General features: G+C 43.4%; 1 protein-coding gene across 4 annotated transcripts in view; it reads left to right on the top strand.

The window, feature by feature from the left end:
• The first annotated feature begins 2,938 nt into the window (after positions 1-2,938).
• Positions 2,939-27,626, top strand: part of BMPER (BMP binding endothelial regulator) — a 156,392-nt gene continuing 131,704 nt past the window's right edge. For 2 of the 4 annotated variants that reach the window (XM_069809219.1, XM_069809235.1), the window contains exons 1-2: positions 3,958-4,364; positions 5,250-5,335. In XM_069809219.1, coding sequence (XP_069665320.1) covers positions 4,253-4,364; positions 5,250-5,335 — 198 coding nt within the window. In that variant the 5' untranslated portion in view covers positions 3,958-4,252. Of the gene's footprint in view, positions 3,582-3,953; positions 4,365-5,249; positions 5,336-27,626 lie in introns of those variants that run through there. The other 2 variants (XM_069809243.1, XM_069809225.1) reach the window with 2 other exon arrangements.

Below are 27,626 nucleotides of genomic sequence, written 5' to 3' on the forward strand. Positions count from 1 at the left end.
AGATCCATGCCTTCAACTACAGCAGATGTGTGATGTTCTTTCTGATTATCTAAGTTATTGGTTTGAGAAACCTTTCTCTTTTTAAACTGTTAATAACAATAGAAATGTGTAAACTCAATCTGATATGCAAACCACCTTCAATGCCTTGTGTATGCATAGTCATTTCGCAGAACAGAACTGGAAACAGTGAGTTGTGCCAATTGACATAGCCTTTAATACAGTGTTTATCAGAGACATATTTTCTTCTTTATTTTGAGATGCCTTATAAATACAAAGAAACTGTGTTAAAATAAGGCATAGCAACATAAAAGTAATAAAAGCAGGGACGCTCCCAGTGCTGATGTATACATGTTCCTATGTAGCATGTTTATTGCACACCTTCTTGTGTGGTAAAGGACCCTTAGGAAGGCCTTTGAAGACTTAGAAGAGTGAATTTCCTAAACAAAAGAAAATATACGTGAATTCTAGTGATTTGGTGCCTTCCTCCACTTCTGGAAGAATTCTCTAGCCCATGAAGAATGGGCTTTCTAGTGATTTCAACTTGCCAGTAAAACAGATAATCATGAAGATAGATGTAATGTGACCACTGCCATAATCTTTACTGTTACTATTGTTAACCATAAAGCTTTTTTCTTCTTTTTACGTGGGTGCTAAGTTGAACCTTTATTATGACCAGCTGATGTAGTTTTATGGCTGGGCATTGGGAAAGCATCACTAGAGAGGGAGCTGAATTACATACAAAGTAATTCAATAACAACTTACAATAACAACTGATACCATGTAATGCTTATACAAAAGAAGTAAGGGTTTTCATGACATGATTTCTGTTTTAACTGCTGGCATATAACAAAATCTGTGCATACCTGACAGCAGGACATGGTTTTCAGTGCAACCCTCTGATTTAGTTAAAATTAGCACAGCTTTGAATGTTGCTTGGAAAAATAAGCAACAATAAGCAATCCCTCTTCAAATAGGGATGCAAAAGGGAAAAAACCTTGAAACTGCACTTAATGTGGCATTACAACCAGAAAGGATGCTGACCTCTGATAAGGTAGACTTGGGAGATTGGGTAAGGAAGAGGTAAAAAGCTGAGACAAACACCATACCTGTAGCACTGAATGGGTGAAACTAAGGTGGGAGGATTAAGATGGCATATTTCCCTCCCAGGCTGGGTTTTACTTCATGAGAGATTTAAATGGAAGAGTGATCTTCCTCCGTGACATGTCACCATTATCAATATCAGGAAGAAACAGAGGCTGCTGCTAACAACGACCATCTCCCCTCTTCCCCAATGAGGGGAGATAGGGAACCAGGGCATCGGGAGGCTCGGAGACAGCACCAGCCCTCAGCAGGCTCTTCTACTGGGCAGCTAACAGTCTGTGAAATCTGGTGTAGGCATGGTACAGGGAGGCTTGGAGTCCCATTTCAGCAGGTGTTTCAAACAAGGAAGACAGGTAAATTCCTCACCCCAGCAGCGGTGCTACCATGAAAGAGGCATGGACCCAGGGAGCTCACGCCACGGACAATATTTTCATGCCACAGGTGTTGTTTCAGGGTAAGTTTTAGGCCTAATCAGTGTGTTGAAGGTGCTTTAGTGATGATCACACTTTTTTTTTTCCACGGGAAAAGTAAAACTGTGTAACAAGTCTGGGTGTGTTGCTCTGTAACTGCCTTGCCTTAGGTATGATTTCATTAGGTATTCTTGTTAACTGAATGAGTTATGGCAGGGATTGAGTGTGAAGTTCAGTTGCTGCCACCTCTTGTCTTCATTTTATAAAAGAGATGAAACTTTTTGCATTTTCAGAGTATTTTAGCAAGTTCCCTGCTGCTGTTTGGATGCCTGAATTGCTATTTGATGCCCTCATTGTGGTTTGTATGTTTCTCACACTGGGTGACATTAATATTTAATGAATTTTAGACCATCACAAAGAGATGATTCAATGCACATAATGCTATAAGTACTCTCCTGTGGTACTTGTCACTTGAGAAATTATTAGGGTAGATTTTTATTTCCTATGGCTGTTGCTTTAGAAGGGCTGTGACTGCACTGGAATTAGAAAAGGGAAATGTAGCCACTGATTACAGATAGAGAAGTAAGAAAAAGCCAGCTTGCCAAAACATTCAGTATATCTTTCCAATGGAAAAAACATTCGGACATGTGAAAATCTCTGCTGGAGTAGTGCATAATAATACATACCTCTACAGGCTCATCTATTTTTAAAATGCAGGGAATCGTGAAGATGACATTTCCCAGGGAAAAAATATATCCAGGTGACACACATATTTATGTACTGAGTTTGTTATGTATTCAACACAATGTGGAGCAAATTTTGTATCCCACTTGTATCTTTAGGGAATATAAACCTCTTTTAATGGCATCTAAATTATCATATTTACCTATGCAGCTTCAACCTGTACAAGTTGAGGTTGGGAGGTGAGAAAAAAGTAGGCTCTCTTTTCTCATAGAGAGGGATTTTGCTAGTGATGTCCACAAGTTTACCAGTATCAGTTTTCCATCGTCCCTATCATAGGTGCAATTTTAGCTATTTTAAGACTTTTGCTTCCTACCCTAAAGGTAGGTGACAAATTGTGTTGGAAATGAGGTATACATATCTTACTTTTTAAAACAAAGATGCAGGCTTTCAGAGGTCTTGGCTTTTGGGTTTTATTCTTAAAATGAACATGCAAATCTAATCGTCTTGCATCTTACTGGGAAGTGAAATGTATTTAGAGTAGTCCTGTACACACCAGCCTGCCATGCACCTGATTTGCCACTACTGTAAGCTTTTTTTGAAATAGCAGCTCACATCCACCCCCCAAAGAAAGAAAATAACAACATGTGTAAATCCAAAAACGTTTTTCAGCTTGTCGTCAGACTAGTTTATTTCAGAGAGCCTACATGTCCCCAAATGAAACATCACAGTTGGAGGGCAAACGATTTGGAAGAAGATCTGTCCCAGAAAAACCTCCCGCCACACACCCCAAGTGTCATCCTGTCCAGTCCCAGTGCATGCCAAAGCTCGGTTTCGGTGATGCCTGTGGCTAATATCGCCCGTGTACCTAGGATAGCAAAGCGCGGACCTGCAAAGTGTGAGTGTTAAGGAGAAGCTGCCAAGGCTACAGCGAGGGACCCGCACGGCAGGTCAGGCCCCGGTAGCAGCCGCCCCGCTGCTCCTCAGGCCCTCGGGCGGGGGGAGCCCGAGCCCTGCCGAGCCCCGGGGCTGGGCGGGGAGGGCCGGAGAAAGCCCCTTCGGGGGGCAGCGGCCCCGGGAAGCGGCCCGCTCCGGCTGCCGGAGTTTGTGCTGCAGTTGCCGTGAGAGAGGGGGCAGCACTGGGGACGGAGGGGATCTCAGCGGCCCCGGCCGGGCGGGCAGCCGGAGGAGCGGAGCCCCGCCGCGGCGTTCCCCGCTGGCAGCCTCCCTCTCCCCGGCTCCCTCCCGCTCTCCCCTCCTTCTCTCTCCCCTCCTTCCTTCTCCCCGCTCGCCGACGGCCGGTAAAACCTGCCCGCAAGCACGAACGGCACCGACACGTGCCAGGGACGAGCCCGCCGGAGGCAGCCGGGGCCGCCGCTCTCCGCCCAGGTACCGGGGCTTGCGCCGCACCGGACCTATCTGAGGATCCACGTCTCCTCCCCTCCTACTCCTCTTTTACCTTCTCCTCCTTCTTTTCTTCTTTCCTCCTCTTCTCCTCGATCCTCTCCCTTGCCCCCCCCCTCCCCCTGCCGAGCAGCCGCGGGCGCAGCCCCCCGACGCCGCGGCCGGCCCAGGCGGTGCTCGGCAGGGCCGGGGGAGGGAGTGGCCGGGCATCTCCCGGCAGGGAGACGGGGTCTGGGGCTGGCAGCCTGTCTGTGCGTGTGTGCGCCGGGGGGGGGGGGGAGGGAGGCATGGGGCCATGGGGGCCGGGGGGTGCCGGAGGAGGGACTATGGGGAGAGGAAGGAAGGTATAAGAAGGGATGCAGGCAGGGGAGGGGGGTGATGGAAAGAGGGGGTGCGGGGCCGAGGGGCAGGCGCTGACAGCTGCTTTCCCTGCACCCGCAGTCCCCTCCTCCGGTGCCGCCGTGGGGTGGGACTCCCCGGCGGGCCACTGTCTCCCGTCCTGCTCCCCTTCCACCCCTACTACCCCGTCGCCGCTGCTGCCCGGCGCCGGGGGTCCGTGCTGAGGTGGGCGTACGGGGGGGCGGCCGGGCTCCGCCACTCGACGGCGCGTCCCGTCCGCTGCCCCGAAGCCGGCGGGCAGCGGCAGCCCCGGGACGATGCCCCAGCTCGGCGGGGGCTGGCCGGGGACGCCGCGCTTCGTCCCGGCCGCCGCCGTCCTCCTGGGAGCCCTCTGCCTCCCCGGGGCGCTGGCCTCCTCCCTGCTCACAGGTACGGGGGCGCGGGGGGGGGGGGGGCCGCTGGCGCGCAGGCTGTGCGGTGCCCATCTGCCGCCGGGACCCGCCGTCGAGCGCGGGGGCTGCCCGGCATTTCGGGGAAGGGCGGAGGGCTGGAGGTGTAACTGCGTGGTTTGGGACAGGTGATCACAGGAACTATGGTGTCATCCCCCCTCCCCCCCCCCCTTTTTTTTAATTTTCTTTTTTTTCCCCCTTTTTTCCCCCACTTCCCCTTGAGGGTTATGTTTTCCTGCTCTCTGGGGCATGGAGGGAACCGCTGAATCAACTTCTAGTGCAAGTGAGGAGCTATTAGGTTTCAAGAAGTGATTCCAACATGACACAATGCTGGCTAAGCAGCGCTAGGGCCATAAAGGGATTTCTAATTTGATTCCGTTTGACAGTCAGCCTGCTAATTTTGGCTCATTTGCCACTTGGCTGTCATGCATTGAAAGGATTCTTGGTTTAGGGCTCATGCTGTACTCCCGGTCCAAGTCCTTGGAGTGTAACAGACAGCTTCCTACTGATTTCAGTGAGCTCTGGATCCATCGTTATAGAAGTATCCTGCTTTGCGTGGAGTACTCATTATTCTCCACGCATCATCTGGGAAGAGAAAAAGCATCCTTCTTTGCTATAACTGGGGCACAAAGAAAGTCTAGGTTTGTGCGGCAACAAAAGGCCAGTCATTTCACAGTTGCCTTTGGAATCTTACAGAAACTCTGAACATCCCTGCTTGCTTAAAACGGGCAAATTAAGGCAAGATTTAAAATTGAAGGCTAGGAATGGGGCAGGGGTTAAACGTGAGTGGGACAAGGACAGTTTCCAAAACCAGCTGGGGGAATTTAAACATGTCAGTATTTTAATTTTTTTATTTCTATTTCAGGATCCGTTGCAAAATGTGAAAATGAAGGGGAAATTCTGCAGATACCATTTATCACAGACAACCCTTGTATAATGTGTGTTTGCCTGGTAAGTTTGGATTTCAGATAGTAAGAATATTCAGGCCTGTACTAAAAGTAACTGCACAGAGAGGGGAATATTTCACATAATCAAATCTTGAGTGCCTCTGTCGCCTTTATGTAACACAAGGTTATCTCAGAGCTGAGCTAATGGAAAGTAATCCAATCCATGATCTGGCAATCATTTCTTTGACTTTAAAACTCTCAGGCACAAAGTTGTAGTTGACTTTAATATGACATTGTGAAACCGCATTTACCATGTGAATTTGGAGGCAGAACTGTTTTCGCAAAGTCAGGGGGGCACACAAAAGCCTTTGTGCATAGCTCAGCAGAGAGCGCGAAAGGTAAGGTTTGGAAATGCTGCTGCTTCGAGCTCCCATGTGCTTAGTTTCACACGCCAGTGGCTGAGGAGCTGCACAAGGGTGCAAGGTGAAGGCTGCAATGTGACTATACATGGTGTGGTAAGATGATAGCGAAAGCACAAGTGATGCTTTTGTTGGAGTGCTTTGTTCCAAGGATGACACTGCCTGCTGTGCTGGAAATTCAGTGGTTAATAACGTCACTAGCTGATACACATTTTGGGAAGAAATGTTCCTTTTCCTTGTAACTCTGCTTCAGAGTTAAGCATTTTTGGGAGCAATTCAGCTGGACAAGCCAAGGCTTAGGAGATATCGAAAAACAGTTGTTCTAAATAAAACTTCCTACAATATATTTAAAAAAGAAAGCCATAAACCTTAATTTGCTGTTGAATGCAAAGAAAAGTATAGACCAGAAAGCACTGTGTTTTACATTTTGGAAGTTATAGAGTAGCTGAAGGTACAGAATGCGTTCTACTTCAGGACTGAAATATCCGGACACCCTCTCCCCCCCCTTCTATTATTGCTATTAATATTATTAGCATTAGCCAGCATTATTATAAGTCTATAAAAGACTTAACGAATTGTTTCAGACTGCCTTTTAGAAGGCAATTTTGGCAACTGTAGGACCCTGATCTTGAGCCCCCTGAGATTGATGTATATCGCTGCACTGAGTTCAAAAGATTTTAAGTGAGGCTCAGTGATAACTTCTTAGCTAGTAGTGATAAAGAGTAAGTTATTGATTCTTCTGAGTAGAGGGGATGGGAAAAGGAGGAGTGTGGGATGTGGTGAGTAAAGAAATCAAAGGGAAAAACAAAAAAAGAGATGAAGCTGTGTTTTATCATGGATCACCTTCCCAAATATGTCTGCCACCACTCTTGCTAATGGAAGCTGGTGTTAACCAGCGAGGAAGCAATTTATCTGTGAAAGAGCAGAAGTTCAGTCTTGGGCATCAGGGCAATAATGCATCAGGGTAAAATACTTGTATTTATAGATCTCTCTAGACCTTGGCTTTATTAAATCAATGAGCACCCTTTTAGTGTATGAACATGAAGAACTGCAGAAAACATTGGATGTAAGAACTCTAAATCTCTGCGGTTTGTAGGGCTTACTTTAGTGAAATGGCAGCTGAGGGCATTTGGCTCCCTGCTATGCAAGGAGGACACTACGTTTTATTAAGAATACAGATGTCTAGCAAGTTACTGAAGTTACCTGCACTGGATACACTCTGTTTTATTTCTGTCAAAGGATAGATGTGATCTCTGTTTCTTGAGCTGGAAGCTGGGAGACCTGGTTGAGGAGAAGGAAACAAGTCTGGAGATACTGACTTTAGTGCTGTGCAGCATCCAAAGCAATGACTTATTGGACAGCCTGTTGCTGAAATCTTTGTTCAGGCCTGCCACAAGGGAAAAGATCAATTTTAAGAGGTCTGGGGAGAGCAGAAACAGAAGAAATGATGTGGTGATTTGTGACCAGGAGGGAAGAGAGAACCAGGTTTCCTTACATCCAACTAGAAATATTGATTGTTTAATAGTGATTCAGTGAGGAACTTTCTCTGGAAGACTGATCATACTTTTCAAGGGCAAACCTGATGGATGTTCATATTGTAAGAAGTAAGCAACTAAAAAGAGAGCTTAATCAGCTGTTCCAGGAAGGAAGCAATTGCTGTCCAGGAGAGGACAGAAAATTCAACAGAAGGCACTTGTGTTAAAAACACCAGTAAAGCGAGTAACTGAAATACTGGATTGGATTATGGCAGGTCTCCCCTAGCAGTGACACATGTCCATGACTGCAAGCTGCCGTAAATAACCGCACAAGTTACAGAAATCTGAATGGCTCTGGGAAGAAGAGGAATATCTAAATAACTCCCTTCCAGGAGTTCTCCTATCTCACAAATGAGAGGAGACAGAACTGAAATGCAGGAACCAAATCATCAAGTGTTTGACAGAACTGACTCTGCAGGTTGTGTCCTGCGGAGCAGGGGGATGCATCCCAGCAAGGGGGAAGAGGGAGGCAGCATAAGCAAAGCGGTGTCCAGCTTTCTCTTAACAGGCTCAATCAGTTGGGAGGGCAAAGTGACAGGTAGTACCAGAAGAGCAAATGTGGTAAAAACTGGAAATTCGTAGGTTATGAGTAAATTGAAATAATGCGACAGAGACTGCAAAGAGCAATTACAAATGCAATTCCTTATACACTGCTGAAAAGTCTTGGTAGGAAGACCAAAACCAACAGTTGTCTTTCCTCATTGATTAGCGGAGACAGGGCAGAGTGATTTTCATGACAGGAACATGAGCAGGAACAAGGCAGATAGAGCAGACACAGGCTTCTGGGGGCACTGCTTCAATAAAGCTTCTAGCTCTTGTTTTAGAGTTACTGGTAACACAAACCCCTGAATCTTGAATACAAAAGGGACACTGGTGGGGATCTCCTAGAGATAGCCAAGTCTGGCTACCAAACAAGATGAGTTCATTCTGGAGCATCTGCTGTAACATGTGGAAAGAGAAGTTGTGGTGTTACGGAAATTCAGACTGGGCGACATGTGCTGGAGATTTCATATATGGTACATAGTGAGTCACTCACTTCTAAAGTATAGGTAATGCTTTTCTAATAAACAGGCACTGCACCCACCATGGGATAACTCTGTTTTGGACTTCCCTACTTGTTGAAATGAAATCTGGTGGAGTGCACAGAACAGCACTGTTGCTTGCCCTTAATATAAGGGAACAGGTAAGACTAAGAGTGTGTATGTGTGTGTGTGTAAATGTAGACTGTAGCTCTGTATGCAAGAACTACCAGCCGAACAAGCCACTATGGCTAAAATCTAGAGTTCCCTGATTTGTAATTTATACGTCTCTACTTTATGGTCTTAATAATACCCATACAAATGGTCATTTTTAACATCTGTAAGACAATAGTTTTAATGGGAGCTTTTACAATTACACTTCAGCAATGGTATGTTGCTGTCCAACTAATCATCTCTAAGCACTTAGTAAACACGGATGAATATGATCTCCAAAGAACTGGTCATTATTATGGCTGACTGCAAGAAGTGGCCTTTTTTTTTTATTTTTTTTTTTTAATTTTTTTAGAGAAAAACATGAAAGTCAAAGAAAGACTGTGGTTTATCCACAAGGAATTTCTTGTAGGGCTGTGATGAAAGCTCAGGTCACCTAACTCCTGGTCTAATGGTTTGACTACAAAGCCATCCCTTCTCACTTCATGCACTTCCACTTTACAAGTGGATGTGGGTGTTATAGTCACGGTATGAACACACTCATTTTCTTTTTTGTCTTTGTGACAAGGGGCAGGCTGCACATATGCCAGGTTTTTGGTGTGTCTGCTCTCCTGAGCTTGTTCTGAGGCATGGATGGGCAAAGGCAAATTAAAGCTGACTTCATGATCCAGAGGTTTTGAGAACTATGATTTATGACTTGCTGTTGCTATCTGCAAGATGCTGTTAGAGCTAATGTGCTTTGGTCTTCTGCTGCCTTCCACTTCAAATGTCTGTGGTTCCATATCTCTGAGGAGATATGCTATCTCTGGAAAACTATCATGCCACCTGGCTTTCCATAGGGTTTGAGATACTGGAATAATGCAAAGCAGGCTGAAGGCAATTGAAAGTACCTGCTTTCCTGTGCATTCACCTTACATGCTGTTAAACACAGAAACTGGAGAAAGCACTGGCATCCTTAGTACTTAGAGCCAATGGGTAAAACAGATATAGAGAAGTTGCACTGGAAAATTGTTTTTATTGAAGCTAGGTCACGTCAAAAGTGCAGAATGGCCTACTTGTGAAGTGCCATGGCTGAGCATCCCATTGCAACCATGTTTATGGCTAAAGACTTTTCTGATGAAAGGATGCAAAAAGCTCTAAGCTGACGCAAGCTCTGTATCAGGAGAAGGTGAACAACTGCAAGGAAATGCTGGATGTGATGGGCAGTAACAAGGACTAAGTCAACCAACTCTGTGAAGGAAAAATATTGTTGTCAAAAAAAGGGAAACTATTATTTCAGATAATGATGTGGCCTATGACAGTACAAAAAAAATATATGTTAGAGAACATATGACTGTGAAATTATTTTCTCCTTAGCGGTCAATAGTAAGAAAATCTCATGTCCTGCTGGCTTCTGAAAATCAAAGTATTGAAATGATGGGTTATCAAGTCAACTGAAAAAGGTTTGCCTTTTAAAGAACTTGTCTGAATTGGCAGTTATGGTTATAGGTAAAAATATATAATCTTGATGGTATTCATAATGGAATTATATCAATTCAGTTTGAGAAATTGATTCTTTTATTCCAGTTATTAAATGCTTTAAGACTGCAAGCGGTTATAACTACAGTACCTAATGCAAAAATTCTTTTCTAAAAATATTCTCCCACATCTGTGGAAAAAATGAGTTTATTTCAATTCATGGGAGCATTTCACACGCCTTGCGCAGTTTGAGGAACACAAACATGTCATGTATGACAGCTTCAGATCTTTATATCTCACATGTGAAAGTTTTGGGCTGAGGGTAGTGGAGGCATGAGTAAATTTCTGTTAATAGAAACAAAACTTCATCAATATGAAAAATTACCAAGTTTGGGACTTTTTGTGTATTGAGGATTTGAAAATGTTAGGGGGAAATGCTATTAACAGAATATTGGGGGAACTTTTGATTAGATTTCTTTTACATGGGTGTCAGCATATAAAATAGGCATGAAATATTTAAGTTCAACTCTGGTACAAGTATGGTAAATGATCAAGTAAAGCAGAGTTTTCATTGGTAGAGCTTTTTGGCTGGAAGGTATCTAAAACTCAAAATAGAAGTAGGCTCACACCTGATATTATGGCATTTGCTTTCAAGAAATATATACTTCAACATATGCGTGGAAAAGACATAAAAATGCTACAGTCCGTTGGAAATAGGTGAAATGAGAACCTGTGTATAATTACAGGACGAGAATGTAAAAACACCACAGAATTAACTTAGCCTGAATTAAACTTCTGAGTGCTGAGTTTTTTGAAGGTGAGATGAGCTCAGCAGTGACAATGATGACAGGTGGTGGTGCCAGTGGTGGTGAGGAGAGCCATGTCATTTCATGCTCGTTTATCATCATCTGTGTGGACCCCAAACACCTTGCCAGAAGCAAGCGGAGATCCAAGAATAACCTATCCATTGGCCAGTGGTGTATGTAGTTTTAAAATGAACGTACCAAAAATGCCAGCTGAAGGGGACAGGTGAGAAGCCAGGAACTGCAAGGAAACAGATAAGTATACCTCAGCTAACAGTGGCCTTCACATTGCAACAGCTTTTTTTTTTTTATTTTTTCAAGAGAATGAAAGGTTTTATTTTCAATGTGTTTTTTTGTGGGGAGAAAAGGTCTTTTATTTTTTTTTTATTTTTCCAAAATACTTTAGAACAAAGTGACTTGTGTCAAGAAACAGCTGATAAAAGCCAGCAGTGATCTTGACAAACCACATCTAAACCAGTGCCATTTCCCCCACCTTTTTTCCTTCCCCCTTCCCTCATGCCTGCGCCTCAAACTTGCCAACTGCACCTGAGGAGTGGTAATCATAAGTCTTAACCTTTTATCACCTAAATCCAGAACAGAAGGAAGTAAATGTGAGCCAGAAAGTGTAACTGAGTGTTGGAAACCTGAGAAAAGTTTGGAGACAGGAGCTCAGGAAACTAGAAATCAGAGCTTTGCTTGGCATAAGTTTTATTCAGCATGAAACATCATTCTGTAGGTTAAATTTCTGCTTTTAAATCCAAATGTGCAATGTAGAATTTGACCTTTGCTCATAAAATTACATTAAATTTGTCATTATAAGACCTAGTGTTCTACCTAGCTTGAGCCGACAGAGTAGTGAAACTAAGTGCAAGCAAACCAAAAAATTGGTGAAATAACCTCAACCCATAGTCCTCCCTGCCCCCCCCCCCCCCCCCCCCATCTCCTCATTGCAGACTAAAGCAAGAAAGCTACTAGATTTGCTGGGGTTCTTTACCTGTAGCACAGTTGATTTCTGTGGCATAATACACAAACTGAAAGTGCATAGCTAGCCTGAGAGCAAGTGTTTGACACATGTTCTGTGAAGATGGGAGTGTTTTAGTACATCAGGATTCAATTGTTGTTGCGTCAAGGTATAATGTGGCCCAGATGATTTTCAGTGGAGTAGTGCATATTAAAAAAAAATAAAATCAAATCATCAAACAATTCTTTCATACCTATTTTATTTTATTTAATTTCAATAGTTTACATACATCAACTACAGAATCTACCAAGACTGCATCTTCTTTCAATTTAAATATTCTTGGTCTTTATTACTATGTAGTATAATCAGCTTTCTCTTCACCCACAAAAATAGCAAACAAAGAGACAGAAAAGCCTATGGGACAGTAGTTTTCATCCCCATATTACTGCAAAAGAGAATGTTGTTTTGATCGGTGTAGGAAGGGTTCCTGGAACACGAACATGCTCCAACATGATGAAAGCTTTATTAGTTTTTATCTAATTTAAAAAAGATACAGATGTATATGCTGTCTCTTAAATGAGAAAAAACCCAACACCCCACACCCCTAAAACAAACCCCAAAACCAAAAACCAGTCATAACTCCATGTCTGGTGCAGCTGGGTGTCCCATATGTGCTTTGTCATGGAGAGCAAAGACCAATAGGTGTGTCTATGAAGATGGTTTTGCAAGTGAGAAGTGAATTGAATGAAGAGCCCAGAGCTGGTTAATTACCTGTTGTGGAGGTGATTGCTTTGGTAGGCTCTCCTGAAGGATGATTCAGGTAGGCTCAGTTGTACTTGTTCTTAATTCATGCAACATCCATAAGACAAGACTTTGGCCTGTCTGAGAATGAAACACAAACTACCTATGGTAGAAGTTGGTTACTCTAGCTTCATTCTCTAAGTTTTTAACAGCGGTGTTGAGGCAATGTTCAAGTCAGTTTAGTCCCATAAACAGATATGGCCACCCTAGAGAAGTAGTACCACGTGCAACATCTCATCTAATTTTCTCCTGTGAGGAATGACCGTGATTGTATAGCTGGGTGTTGTGTCTGTGCCATCTGTGGACCTTTTGAAGTCCACTTTCTGCACTTTGCTTCACATCCCAGAGCTGCCTCAGAGTGTGGCACATCCCTACGCAGGTATGTTTGCCTTCAGTTTGCTATGCTTTATCATGACAGTTAGTTTGGAGACATGGTGCACAGTCATAATGGCAGCTTATGGTGAAGCCTTTCTGGAAATCTGCAGGTTTGAAGAAGCTAATTCATGTTCTCAGACCACATGGGATAGTGAAGAGTTCACTACTTGCACATTTCTAACATAGAGTCAGCTGTATTGAGCAAACATACATATGCACATAATGCTGAACTGATTATAGGTCTTGGCAAAACCCTCCTGGAAGAGAGCTGGTGATATGTCACTGTAACAGTGATGAAGATCCAATCCATCAAGTATGGAAATGAGATTCTCTTTGGCATAATTAAAGGATCAGAGAACTCAAATACAAAAGAACATATTTAAAATGTATAAATAATATGTGGAAAAATATGAGGGGCACAAAAATGCCATAAACTAAATGGAAAAATGTAATATAAGTTTCAAATGTTTTTGGAATGTGTCTACAATAAGTGCAAAATGGATCAGTCTAAGTTAAGGCACTTTTCTATTGCCAATAAGAACATTTTTAAAGAGCTGGTCCAATATCAAAATGGCATTTTAAAAGCATACGGTTACCTGTATATAGTTTTTATTAGCTTTCAAGTTTCTTGCATTGAGTTGTTAATGGTCTTTTTAAGAATTATGGTCCTGTAAGTGAATGGCTCACAGTGTCAGTACTTCTGCTGTTCTGCTTTGTGCTGCTATATAAAAATAGATATTTTTTTTCCCCACCAAATATCTGGTTTTATTTCCCCATCATGTTTTAATAGAAATTTTTGAGGGAAGAAAAATATTAAGCAACAACCAAAAAATCAAATGAAAATGCAACCTTTTTACATTGAGCTTATGGTCAAATAAAAGGCCATTGTGAAGAAAAAACACTATTGTATAAAAGCTTTTACCTGTAATACTACTATTAAAGTGACTATCATACCGGTACTTGCTCATATTGTACCTAATAACTGCTGTAATTACTTCCTCTGAGGTCTCTTGGCCTCTTCATCTTATGCAATTAAGCTGCAGTTAAAAAATTCCTAGTCTGACCATTTGTCCGACTGAGCTCTGTGCAGGGTTTTGCATCCAGCTGAATCAAGTGCTGTGCATGGTCTGGGTCCAAGTACAGCATGGACCCCATCCCTTGTCATCCCCAGGCACTGACCTTGTGTGCCGAGATCTGGATTTCATATACTTTTTGTCTGTCTCTCCCATTTATTTATTAGACTTTTTTCCTGCTTTTTTTCCCCATTTTCCTTGTGTCTGGAATCCACTTGCTCTAGATAGTGGTCCGAAATGGGCTGTTAAACTAGGACCGTGTCCACCACCTCACTGGAAAAATAACATGTCTTCATGCATCATCTGTGATCTGCATCCTCTTTACTTGTTTCCTCATCCATTCTACACATCAGCCTCCTGGCTATAGTTTTCATTTTCTGTATTGTAGATTTTTCAGAGAGGCAAGCATTGTATGTTTGTGCTGTAAAGTGCTACAGCAAAAGGCAGTACTATGAAATAGCAGTAGAGTTGGAGATCTATTTGTTCATGTGAGCACAAAAGATGGAAATGTGATAAAATGCCATTTAGAAAAACGATGCAAAAGATCTGATGTTTTCCCTGACAAATTGAGGCCCTGTTTTTTCTGAGTCTCTATTTTAAGTAAACTTTTTTGCAAAGCTTCAATGTTAAAGATTGAATCAGGTCTTCTTTAACTCTGCCTTAGAGCTATGCTTGCATGGTTACACTGCATTTGCTCTGGAGCAGGCCTAGTTCACATAGGGCATCTGCAGTCGGTCGCATGATAGCAATGCTGCCTTATGTATGCGTAAACCCCAACCTGCAGTGTTGAAGCTTCTTGTAAATCTGATATTTAGGGCAAATTCCTCAACAACATAGACACTTTCATTTCAGTTTTAAATTTCTCCATGCCGAGCACTGTGTTGGCTTCAATGTCCCGAGCTGCGCCAGACTTGAGAAGTTGAAGACTGTCATTTCTACTACTTCATACCAAAAAACAGGTAGTGCTCAGCCCTGGGCTGCTAAGGTGCTCAGCCAGTAACCCTAGGCTCCCCTGTTGGCTGCAGGGCCAGCTGTTGCTTTCTCCAGATGGCCATGGTATGGCTCACCTCCTCTTTCGTGGCTAAAGATCTCACTTGAGGCATGGAAGCAGAAGCTCTGCACTCCTCCTTACCCGGGGGGGATGCAAGCCAACGTGTTGTAGAGCCCTGGCCAGGAAAATCAGATTTCTGACAGCTCATAGGCTAAAAGTTGTGTGGTTTGGGTTTTGTTTTCTTGTTTTGTGTTTTTTTAGCTGCTCCTGACATCTTTATATTCAATTATATTAAGTGGCTTCAGTGGGAATTGGATCTTCCCTAAGGTTTGGAACCATCGAAATGTATTCTGATGGCCAGCTAGAGTCATACATTTGCATCTGTTTTTCTGGTTTGTCTTATGATTTATTAGTGGCTGAAGAATAACAGACCTTGATTGTCCTGAGGTTGTCTCCTCCTTTTTTCTGTCTGGGTGGTGATGTGCAGTTGAGGCATGGTTTGGGAGAGATGGGGAAGAGCTGATAAACAACTGCTCTAAGGCTACGTAGTGGTTACAATCTGATTGTGCCAGTTAGTGAAATACCTCCAGGTTGTGCTGCTTGGAAATCGTTGGGGCAGGAAGGAGCCAGGCAGGGTGGCTGGGCTTGAGATAAGGCTATTAGCTGAAGGATTGCCTGTGGGACCTAAAATACTGATAAGACCAGCAGGCTCTCCTATGACAGGGAGACTATTGATTATTTGCTTGTAACAGAGAATATTTTTTTTCTGTACGTGGCAGTGCACAGCTGATCATATTTAGCATTATCCCCCCCCCCCCCCAATCCTCAGTTCTGGGGTGAGGTGGAGCATTTAACTAGGTTAGGTGGATTGGTGATTCAATCTGGCAAATGCTTTTGATTAAAATACATGAAAGAAATTATGCTGGCAGACAGAATGCAAGACATGCAAGCTTTTTAGCCTGTAAACCAAGGGTTGGTGGATGGGTTGTTTGTAAATGCAGTGGATAAAAAATTCTGGACAATTAAAATCATTTCCAATTAAAATGTTGATGGTGCAGTAGTGTTAGAAACCTGTTTAACAGATGCATGCTTGAGGCATAGTTTGTCTATGATCTAAATGCATTAAGTATTTCTGGAGAAACTTGCTGATGTGGACATTTAACATGCAGAATAGTGCACTGACACTGAACCAGAGCTTGTGCAATATGAAAATGCGGGGGAAACAGAAGCAGCATGCAATTTGTATAGCTTCTGGAAAAATGTATATGTCTGATTTAACTTGGCAAGGTTTCCAATCCTCAAGCAAAACTATTTGACCCCCAAATCAATCTGAAGCAGAAATTTAAAAAATATCTAGAACTCTAGGCCATGATAGTAAGAAATTTGAGTGATTTTATGTACTTCTTGTTACATGAAGGGTACATATTTGGTGACTGGAACTGTATCTAATCATTTTAGTATAAAATTAGTATCTTTGATGTCATCAGGTTTCTCTGCATAATTAAACCAGTGCGCATATGGAAACATACAAAGATGGGAGCCAAAAAGGGAAAAAGGAAGCAAGTCACCTACAACAAAAGGGAGGTTTGCTGGAAGGCAGCCATCTGGAGAGATGAGTAGGCAGCTCCAGCCTGTTCACTGGGCATTACCTCTTACATATAAGACAGCACAAAAACTACTGGTCAGACAGAGCTTTAGTTGAGAGGATGTGGATGTGATGTGACTCCAGAAAAGCTATATATGACTGTGGAACCAGAGGTCTAAAAGGATTTTAAGCATCTTCTAGAGACTTGATATTACTACTGTGTGTTTGTGGATAACTTGTGACTGTGGCCATAAGGTACTGTTACCATCAAAGGATTTAGGTTAACCCACTGAGTAGTGCTTAGGTTGGGCTGTCGGCCCAAGTAGCCCATGCTAACTATCTCATCTCCTCCATGGAGAGGACAACACAGAACAGGGATTTCTTACAGCTGACATGCCAAGCAGAGAGCTGAGAGGAGTTGCTGAGTACGAGGCCTTACCCTAAACCCCTCTCTCTGTTTTGGGGCTGAGTACTTCATGCTGTGCCATTCAGGGTTCACTGCTCTGACCTGGGTGACAGGAGCATCTCCTCTTATGTCATATAGCTTAGTATGGAGGCTGTGGGAGAAAAGCAGTTTACTGTCAAGTATATCAAGAGTCATTGATGCAGAGATTAATGATCTCATCCTGGTCAGGAAATCTCCCGCTCTTCTCTAGGCTAGAGAAGTGTGTTTCAATTGCCCATGTCAAACACAGCAGTGTGGACTGGCTGGATGGAACATTGTTCCTCTTCCAGCCCAGATCGGGCTGTGACTTGGCAATGAGGGCTTTCACTAATTGCAGAGGAAGGTACAGTTAATAAAAAAATAAAGTTTCCAAGACCTCAAGTGGATACTTTTTAGTTTTCTTCAGTTCAACCCCAGGTTCTCATTTTTACATGGCACTTGAGTCTCTCATCATAAAGAGACCTTCTTATGCTAAAGGTGTGAAACCTTTGGATTTCAGACCATCTTTCTCCCTCCCCTGTGTTTTCCCCCCTCGGCTGCCTGTGTAGTAGCATTGCTGCCTGATTTCTTGCTCTTCAAAGAGAACAGTGCTGTCCCACACAATGAAATCATCTCTGGCTGCCTCGTGAGTGCTGTGGACTTCGAGCCAGGCATAATCCCTTTTCTGACATTTGAGTCTCATTAATTGGGTTAACAAGATGCTATCTGCACTCGATACTTACGTAAATATAACCTGCTTCCAAAGGTCTCGATGGCACCTGATATATCACACTGCCTTTACATCTATCAAAAGGTACCACTGCAGGAGTCACTTCCAAAAGCAGGTTGTGTTCTCAGTCCCATGGGTCCTTTTATAAGCCGTAAGAAATGCTGGTGGTCAAGGCCAACCATTCAGATGTCTTTAAAGTGTCCCACTGGTGACCGAAAATCACTTTGTCAAGATGACAAATGGCTTGTGCATACCCTGTTCACCTTAAAGGTTCGCTCTAATGTCAGCTCCATTTACTTGTCAGAAACAGGTATTTTTTTTACTTCCAGCAGTGCAAATAGGGCAGGGGAAAAGAAGGAGGGAAGGGAACATAGGCGGAGGAAAAAATCTGCTTGTATGGCTTCTATCCAATGTATTATTATAGTTGAGATTTGCAAGCTTTGGACATAACAGAATCTGTTTGTTTTTACATGTGCAAAACAGAAAGAAGGGAATTTGTTTTTCAGAAGTGAGAACTGTCCCTGCAGGGCTATGATTATGCAAAAATATGTTTTAACCACTGGATTTTTCAAGCAGAAAGTGGTTGTGCAATATTATTTTCTTATTTTGGACAGCAAACTTCTTTCCAGAGCAACATTCAAAAATAACTGTTTAATTAACTGTGGGTCTACCCAGTACATAGGGCATTGTGCATGTGTCTGCGCTGAAGAGCTCAGCTCAAACCTCTCAACTCATGTGGGTGGTTTCATTGACTGCAGTGGTATTGTCATGTGGCTAAGTGATCACTGCTATGAATGAGGGCTGCTACATCTCACCCAAAAGCAGTGAGATCCAGGCCACAAAATATGGTCAAAGTCAGCTCAAGGACTGTGAAAGTGACTTTGACAGCTTTGGCTTTTAGTTTTCTCTCAATGACTTCCACATTGCTTTTGCTTAGTTCACAAGTCAAAATACGCTTTTTCTCCTAGTAGCTACAGCGTTGGCTGAAGTTTTGAAAGTCACAATCTAACTTAATTTGCCAGTTGATCGCAACAAAGGAAAGCTTATTCCACCTTCCTTCTTTGCATCTGATGGAAGCTTTGCATCCATCAGAAGTTTGAGCAGATATGAAGTAGAAACACATAGAAATGAGATGTGTCAAATAAAACATCATTGTGGCATAGTTTTTTCTGACTAAATTCTCCCGTGACCTTGAGCCTTCTCTTGCTGGCACCAGCTGGATGAAGCCTGCTTGACGATGACTGCTGCCACGAGCTGTCCATCAGCTAGGATTCTTGGCTGCCCCTCCAAGATTTTACTAGCACGGAGCAGTTGCAGCAAAAAGAAGTGAGCCCCTGTGAGTTGAAGGTGGCATTAAAAGACCTCGAAAGCTCTTGCCCCCTTCAAGGAGTCCTGCCTGAAATGCTCTTGGTCCTTGCTTCTTCCTACTCTTCTCTATAGAAACTGACAAGCTGGGGGCTGCCCCTTCTCTCTGCAGACCGCCATGAATAACCTCCTCTTTTTTTTCTAATACCACTGTGTAGCACAGGCAAGATCACGTAAGAAAACAAATGTGGGGTCAGTGCTCAGTTTTCTTGCAAGTTCATTAAAACAGCAGTGTCTGGAGGCCTCTTGCTTAAATAATTTTATAATAGAAAACAGACTCTTGTTGCTCTCTTTTGGGCTACTATTTTTATTTGGTTGTTGTTCCTCAAGTGTTTTGGTCCTATTTCAAAACTTGCTCCAATTAAATGAAGAGGGGAATTTTTTTGGTGCTTTCCAGTTTAAAAGCTGTGCTACTACTGCAAAAGTTCTAGGAGACCTCTGGATTATGAAAACTGGGATTGACAGGGATTTTTCTGATGAAATAACATTAAAAAAAACAATGTGTAGATTAAAAATTTGGAAGAAAATAGAAAACCCTCCCCCTTCCCTCCCCTAGCTGAGCTCTCCTGTTGCTGCTTCTGGCATGCATCACATCTTTGAGGATACAGTATCATGAGAAAACTGTCACTTGGTGATGTATTAGGGTAATATATCATGAGAGCATCGTTTTTTTAGAGGATATGGGCATTAAAAGACATGATTCTGGCCAGACAGAGCAGCAGGGGACCTTGCTTTTTTTTCTTCCCTTTTCTTTAATCTAGCCCTGTTTTTTTGTTGTACAGAAGTGAGTTTCTTCATGGGATATGACTTGTTGCAGAGTAAGTTAGGAGGCCCATTGGGCTTTTTAAACTCTTTAAGAAGTACATGGCCTCAAGGGCTGCTTTGTTCAAAGTTTTTAGAACAGGCTCAAGCCCAAAAGTCGAGCATTTGTCACTGCCTAAATCTCTAGTGTAAGGGTTGATTAAGCAGACTTCAGACAGAAAAGGCAATAAAGATGCAATGACAGGTAACTATTGTTTGGATAATATATTTGTAGATTTAGCCTATCAAAATGTGATGAAATTATATTTATAAAGAAACAGTCAATGCACCTCTTTTAAGTAAATGTCAAATGAAGTTTTAATTCACATCAGTAGAAGAAAAATTGCTATTGGTCAGTATTCAGTCTGTAATAGAAGATATAGTTATCTCATCCAAAAATAGGGTTTCTGAACTGATGGACTCAGGTTTTGATGTACTCTTTTTTATTGTTTTCATGGTTTTGTTTTTCTCTCATTGGCAATGTCTGCCGGGAAGTAAGCTGAACACAGTCTATAGGACCAGAATGGCGGTAGTTAAGAAACCAAAGTAGAGTATTTTTAGGACACTTTTTGATGGGACTGAGTTAATTTTTGTGATGGGACAGAATGTGACACCATGGCTTGATCTAAAACTTGTTGTATTCAAATGATTTAATAATTTATTTTAAACCTTTGGCACAATCTTCTTTACCCTTTATGAAATCAGCTTCATAATTCATCAGTGCCATCTTCAACGTTTTTTTGGGCTAGAATTTACTTAGAGAGTTTTCAGACTAATTTGGCTTGGGGATGATATGAGCAAACTTCCACTTCTCCAGGCCATCCTATGGCACTTAAGGGGAGTCAGCAGAGCAGCATGCTCCAAGAGCTAATACACCTGGGACAGTGATGCTGTCTTCATCTGCTGACTTCAGCTGTGTGCGGGTGGCCTCTGGATCAAACTAAGGCAGTGGAAGATTTTAGGGCTCTTAGCTGCTCATCTATTCTCTGGGAGAATGAACTTTGCTGCATCAGCTTCAGTCAGGGTAAACCAGGCTAGGCTGGATCACGCTTTCAAGGTCACTCAATTAGCTCAAAATGAGTTGGGCAGTGATATCTGAAAAGTTTTGCTGGCTGATCTGAGTGACTGGGAACATCCAGCAAGGGGTAGATCATAAGCTCATAGGGTTGGGTCAGTGAGCTGTAACCTTTTCCAGCAGCACAGATACAGGTTTGCACCCTGAGCCTCAAATTGACAGGTATTGCCTGTCACTACTGTTTTCATAGGTATTGGCATCAGATTTAGGTGATTGATAATTAATACTAATTCTTTATTGACATGTAGAAAAAACATTAATTGTTTGTTTAAAAACGTATTTAAAATTCACAGAAAAAGCTGTGAATTTTAAATGCACGCGTCTTGTGAAATGCAAAGGTGTGGTCTCCCACAAGAAGCCCAGTGCAAACCCCTTCTCTGAAACCTGGCTCCTAGATTGCTAAAGGTAGTTTTTTGGACTACAGTACAAACTGGTGGGAACCTGTGAAGACTGTGTCTCTTATTGCTAGAAGACCATCACGCTATTCTGTTGACAGGTAAAGAGTTTTGCCTTTAACAGCTGAAGAACTGTAATCCAAAGTAGCACTTGGAGGTTGAGATGGAGGCAGGGAGACTGAGAGCTAAGCGGTCTGGATCCTGCTCTGGCTTTCCCACTGACTTAATCTGCAATTATGGTCATTTTGTCTGGCTGTGTCTACTTTGTCGATAAGCTCACTGGTGCAGGGATGTACTCCTTGCATGTGCTTACATGACATCTGATGTAATGGGACCCTGATCTCAGCTGCAGCTTTAGCAGTTGCATTAATGCAAACAAATACAAGAGGAAGAAAGCACTTTCTTTTCACCATATAGTAGTGCAGCGGGCTGCGGTCAGGGAGCGTCAGGATTGCAGTGGGCCACCGAGGTCACTTTCCTCATGCTGGTGAACATCATTAAGCACAGTGGAAAAAAAATAAATCTGTTCAGTCTATAATGGGTTGTGAGTGATGTGTCCTGAATGACTTGCACATACTCACGTCTTCCTTACAGCAGTGGGGAATACCCATTTGCAGTGAAATTCAGTGTCATCTTTCAGCAGCATCATTGTTTTAATCATCTTTCCTAGGAAGTGGGGAGAGCTTGAATCCTGAAGGGGGTGGTTGATGCTGGCTGAGCACCACTGCAGGGAGACCTGCAGCCGCCTCCCTGCTTGCCCTCAGAATGGCCAGAGAAGCTAAAGAGATTACAGGGATGAGAAGATAAATTGGAGGCTACTGAGTGCTCTGCTCGAAAAAAGGAAAGAGAGACTCTGTGGACTGAACTGGCATATTTTGTTCCTCACGAAATACCATCATTTGCATCTAATGCAATTCATGCTGAACTCGCAGTCATGTTGTGCCGTGGGCAAGGACCTAATGCTGAAAGTACTGAAGCATATGTTTGGCTTCACTCCAGTGAGTTGTCCCATTGAAATTGAAGACACTCTTAAAATAATAGGACTTTTCTCTCTGTGGGGTGAAGCATATGCCTTGGTGTTTGTAGGTGTATGTGGGTAAACAGAGAGAACTGTATCATTTTGCAGAGAACAGACATTGTTTCATAGGGAAATATTTTTTCCACCTGGAATTTAAAAACACACCTAGTGTGCTAAATCGTTTTTGTTATTGTACCCACAAAATTTATTTTTGCAAAGGGAAAAAAACCCAACAGATAATTGGAGGGGAACAAGGGAAATGAGACCTTTTTCTCATCTCCCTTGACAGTGGTTCAAAATGCCTGCAAACATCTCTCCTTGGGGAGTGGTGTATCCTCCCTGAAGCCAAATTGTGCAGCTCTTGCTCAGGCAGAGGAATGTTCATGGAAGACAGCAGTCCCACAGTATTAGCAAGGATTGCTTGCTTGTATCAACTTCGTCAGTTAAAGGGAAGTTTGTAAATCGGACCTGAGACAGCAAGTTCCAGGCAGGAGTGCCAAAGAAGCAAGGGTACTATTTTCAGAAAGCGCCTCAGGATTTGTCTAGACCATGAGTTATGCACGTGTCTGAGCCTGTTCTCAAGTACAAGTTGGCCCAACATCGGGGCTGTCTGCACGTAACCCTAGGTGCAGGCACATGCTTGGGAGCCGGGTGCTCCCAAGCTTTGCTGAGGGACAGAGCCTTTGGCCAGTGCTGGCCCAAACCTTTGCTCCTGTGGCCTGCGTGGTCTGAGTGAGGCTCCGTGCACTTGAGTGCACTTGTTTCATTAATTTTAAATGGCTTTTTCTTCTCCTAAGGTCATATCTACATATTTGAAAGCTGCATCCCAAATTCCCCGGGGGTAACTTTTGCCATTGTTTGAAAATTGTTGTTGTTTTGGTGGATGATCCCACAAGCTTCTCCTGGCAGAAACTTAAGGACACTCTGAACTACGTGGTGAGGAGTCCTATCAGAGTTACTAGTGGGACTGTGATGAAGAATGGTAAAAAATGAATGTTTTCAGGATTAGCCATTAATGGTAGTTCATATTTCTACCTAATCTGTCTCTGTTGCCTTTTTTTTTTTTTCTCTCCACAGCCTTTTTTGGTTAAAGGAAAGTTTAAGCTACATTTTTCCTATTCAATATAAATAGTTAATAACCTCAGGATATCAGAAATGCAATGCGAGCCTCCTAAAAGCATTTTCAATACATAAAAAGGAAAAAAAAAAAAAAAAGAAAAAATCAACAGACTCTCACCATGGAAATCTAGCCCTCTGAGAACGCGCATCTGCAAGGACTTCAGCAGCCAGCTGTGACAGCACAACAGTGGGCTCAGGGTACCGCTGATGGAGGCACGCCTTGCTACAGCCCTGAAGAAATGAAGTGGACTCAGAGGTTTTTTTGTCCTCTTCCAAGCTAAATCTAGGTTGGAAAGAGCCATCCTCCTGGTGGCTGCTGTGAGCCGGCAGGAGCCCAGTGGGGAACCCTGTAGAAAGTTGGCTGCGGCTTCCAAGCTGTGGTTTGGCACACATCCTCTCCAAGACCTCTGCCAAATATTCAGATTTCTTTTAAGTGTTTTTTTTTCTTTTTCTTTTCATGTTGGCATTTTATTTAACTGTACCACATGAGTTTAAGGCCATTAGTTTGATATACTTTGTCACCAGAATGGGCTATTTTGTGTGGAGTTCTTTGATGGAAGGTAAAAATACGAGGTGTATGTAGAAGGTGAACAAATTGTTTTGAGAGGAGGTTGTAATAAAGGTAACATGAAGCAGTAACACTGGTATTAGGTCTGGTTAGTGTATCTCTCCTGTATGGGAATTTGACATCACCTTTGCATGCCAAGTTAAAGAGACCTTTGGGTTCCACTGGCAAAGCATGGGAGAGGGGAGAAACATGGGCACCCAACAAAACTTTCTGATCTTTCCCCAAAAGCATTAAAACATGCATTCTGCAGGAGTCAGGCTTGGTGAGCACGGGAGAGGAGTCTGGGATGATCCTCCAGCACTTCTCTAAATTTTCCTTTCCGAGGGAGTCTGGGATTCCAGTGTGAACCCTTTGCCGAGCTGAGTGCTGACTGGGGAGTTGCGTCAGCTCTGGCAGCATTGTTCTGGATCAGCCTGACCTCTTTTAAAAAAATATGTATTTTTCCAACACTAACAAAAACCTTAGCTGAAGTCCTCTCCCTTTCTGTATGCGTGCCTGAGCACTAAATTAGGAAAAAAAAAAAAAAAATTCCAGATGTGAATCTATAAACGGTCTGTTTAAAATAACTATTGTTCAGGACTATAATTAAAAGTTATTTATTATGAATCTTGGGATCCTATTATGGATTTGACTGACTCCCAGGTTTCTGATTTAGCAAACGGTTTATGTATTTATGAGCCATGTGTCTCTTCCGCACTTCTTGGTGCCAGAGTGCATGTCCTTTAAACAAAAGGAAAAAAATCCCCTACCCTCCCATAACTGTTGGCTTCTGAATGTTGCCGTCTAAGAAGTTTTCTCTTAATAACAGCAAAAATCAAAGTATCTGAGAGCTTTCAACAACTCCAGAGACGCTGTTGACAACACAGATGGAGGTTTGGTTATACAGCTCTCTTGCATGCAGCTACTTAGCGACTTTTTAAATGTATGGCTGGGACAAGTAATGAAATGTTATGATTACTGGGGGTAGGAGGAGACATATTTGGAAGGAAAGGATTTGTTGCTAAAGTCCATTTGCTCTCGTCCTCTGCTTTGCCCTTGTGAAATGGGAGGGAAGGAGGCAGCAGAATTGAAAGAAGCAGATGAACAGTAGACATTAAGAGCAGTGTTTTGGGCGACAGGGTGAAGGAAAAAAAAAAGCTCCCAGTAACAATTGCTCTTTATCTTTGTACTGTTACACCCAGTGGGCCTAGGAGATCTGCACTGGATAATGCCTGACTGCAGTAGACTAAACAATGATTTACCAGCCCTGTTTTATCTGCTGCTGTCCTATGATTGATCAGCATGGTACATTAACCCTTTCCTCCACATCTGCTGGCCTAGTTTTCCACAAGATGCAGCACTGAGATAAAACAACAGATTTTTTGGAAGAATGTTGGGATTAAATCCGGTCCTAGAAGCAGCAAGAGGCACTTGGATGCACTTCCCCAGAGCTATGCTCATCTCTTTGTAGTACAAAAGGGATTTTGCTGTGAAGACTACGCCAGGGCAGTGTGTTGCAATTGTGGCTCTACCATAAGTTTGTTCAGCAAAAAGCCCCTAAAGGACCGGTGGGGGCTGCAGCCCTGAGCGATGCTGTACCTCGCACCCTGGAAGAGCGGCCCAGCCCCAATGGCAGGGAGTTAGGCACCTCGGGGTGGCATCTGAAACAGCCACTTTCTGAGCTGTCTGGGGCTTGCCTGTAGTACCAGCTAGAGAGGAGGAACATGAGTTTTGCAAATCCCACCCCACTTAAGTGCTTAGCTGCCCTTCTCATGCTGGCAAAGATTGGCTCTATTTACCTGGGATACACAGACCTGTCCCTGCAGGCAGGAGAATGCAGCTTGTCCTCCAAGGGACAGAGCTGTTCTTGCTCTTTTCTTCAAAAAAAAAAGCAAAAAAAAAAAAAAGCAGGGGGATGGTGGTGAATGTGGCACCTCCTGCCCACCTTTTAGCCCCGTGCTGTAACAACTCATCTTTGAGATGGTGATTGGTGATCCAGAGTCAGTGCCCTCCACGTCCAGAGGCAATTCAAAGATTCATCTCCTGCTTTCCCCACAAGCATCTTCACTGTCAGGACTGGTGGCTTTTGGGAGCATGAGGAACAAGCCCCTCTTCTGCTCAAGCTGGGACACTGAGCAGCAAGTAGTTCAAGGTCTACTGGGATAGTAAAAGGAAATATGAATCTGTAGCCTACTGCTTACGACACCCTCCAAGGGGGAAGGACCTTTCAGTTCCCCTCGCTGCACTGTGGGCAGCTAATGTTCTTTATGTGGAACATCCGCTTAATGTAAAACAGCCCTTGGCACCAGGACATGAACTCCAAAATCTTCCCTCCCAGAAAACCTCCTGCTGATAAGATGTACACCCTGGCTCAGTTTTGCTTTCTCTTTCCAGTTACTTCCATCCTCACCTGTAATGCAGGTCCTGAGTTTGGGGTTGACCCACTAGCATTGCTGGTGATAAGGGAAGAAGAGCAAGATCCAAATTTGGCAGCCCCCCCGGGTTGGCTCAATGGTACCAAACTCATCACCGGCAGAGAAGATTTCTGATTTAAGTGGTGTGGGGCAAACAGGAGGCTTTTACTTGTGAACAGTAACTAGCAAGTATCTCCTGTTTGAAATATGTGTGTTGGGGTCATCCTTAGGAACATTTTGCATTGCCAACAAGAAACAACCACGTCAGGATGTACCTGAGGGCAGAGGGAGGCAGCCAGTGCTCAGGGGAGAGGGCGAGAAGCTGCCTGGGGAAGCTGGGCTGCATGAGACATTTTTCCCCAGGAGTCCCCTGGGAATCAGGGAACAAAAAAAATACGGAGCTGTGTTTTACTTCTCATCCCTCTTGCTGCCATCCATGATAATAATCTCTTCCTTTGAAGAGGGAGTCCGATGGGTAGGTGCCTGCCAGACCCCCTGATGTGTGACAGCATGCAGGAGAAATATTCCATTTGTAGCCCCCTGATGTGGGTCCAGCCCAGCTAGGTTGTCCCAGAAGGGCACCATGCATCTCGTAGAGGTCCACGATGCATGCTACAGCTAGGTAAATGATGTTCTCCAAAGGAACATACTCTAAACTGGATCTTGCCCTTCCTTCAAACCCATTTTCCCACAGATAAAGGTAATGGGGCCACTAGGCTTATTAAATCTTCCCTTGAGCAAACTCTCATTAAAGAGAATCAGATCTTAGCAGAACCCTTTAAAATACAGACTATTTGTAGCTGATTTGGTAAACTTGATTCTGCTGCCTTTCAACAGGCTTTATGGAGGCAAAGTCAGGGAGCACTATGTTCACATAAAGGGAACCAAGATTTCACCCTGCGCTCCAAAAAGAAGCTGTTGAGGCAGTGGCACTACCGTGCCATGGCTGCTTTGTGCCGGTCCAGAGCTACAGACCTGCCATAAGTTCAGCTTAACTTGCCAGTTAAATTGCATTTATGGCTGCTTTGCAATGCTGGAGTGATGCAAAGCAGCCAGCACGTAGCAGTGACTAGCGGTGGGTGACATGGCTTTTTACAGTAGTTGTTTGTGTCACTGCAGCTGGGCTTTAGGGCCTGATTCTCATTTGCTGATTTCACACTGGCTTGGTGAGAGTGAGTCCTCATTTACACTGATAAGATTGAAGTGCCTTTATAGCTCCCATCAGATCAGGCAGTGACTTTGAAGAAAATAAACCTCTGATTATAGACGAAGAGCT

The sequence above is a fragment of the Haliaeetus albicilla genome, chromosome 2 (genome assembly GCF_947461875.1).
Source record: "Haliaeetus albicilla chromosome 2, bHalAlb1.1, whole genome shotgun sequence".
In the NCBI taxonomy this organism is placed as follows: Eukaryota; Metazoa; Chordata; class Aves; order Accipitriformes; family Accipitridae; genus Haliaeetus; species Haliaeetus albicilla.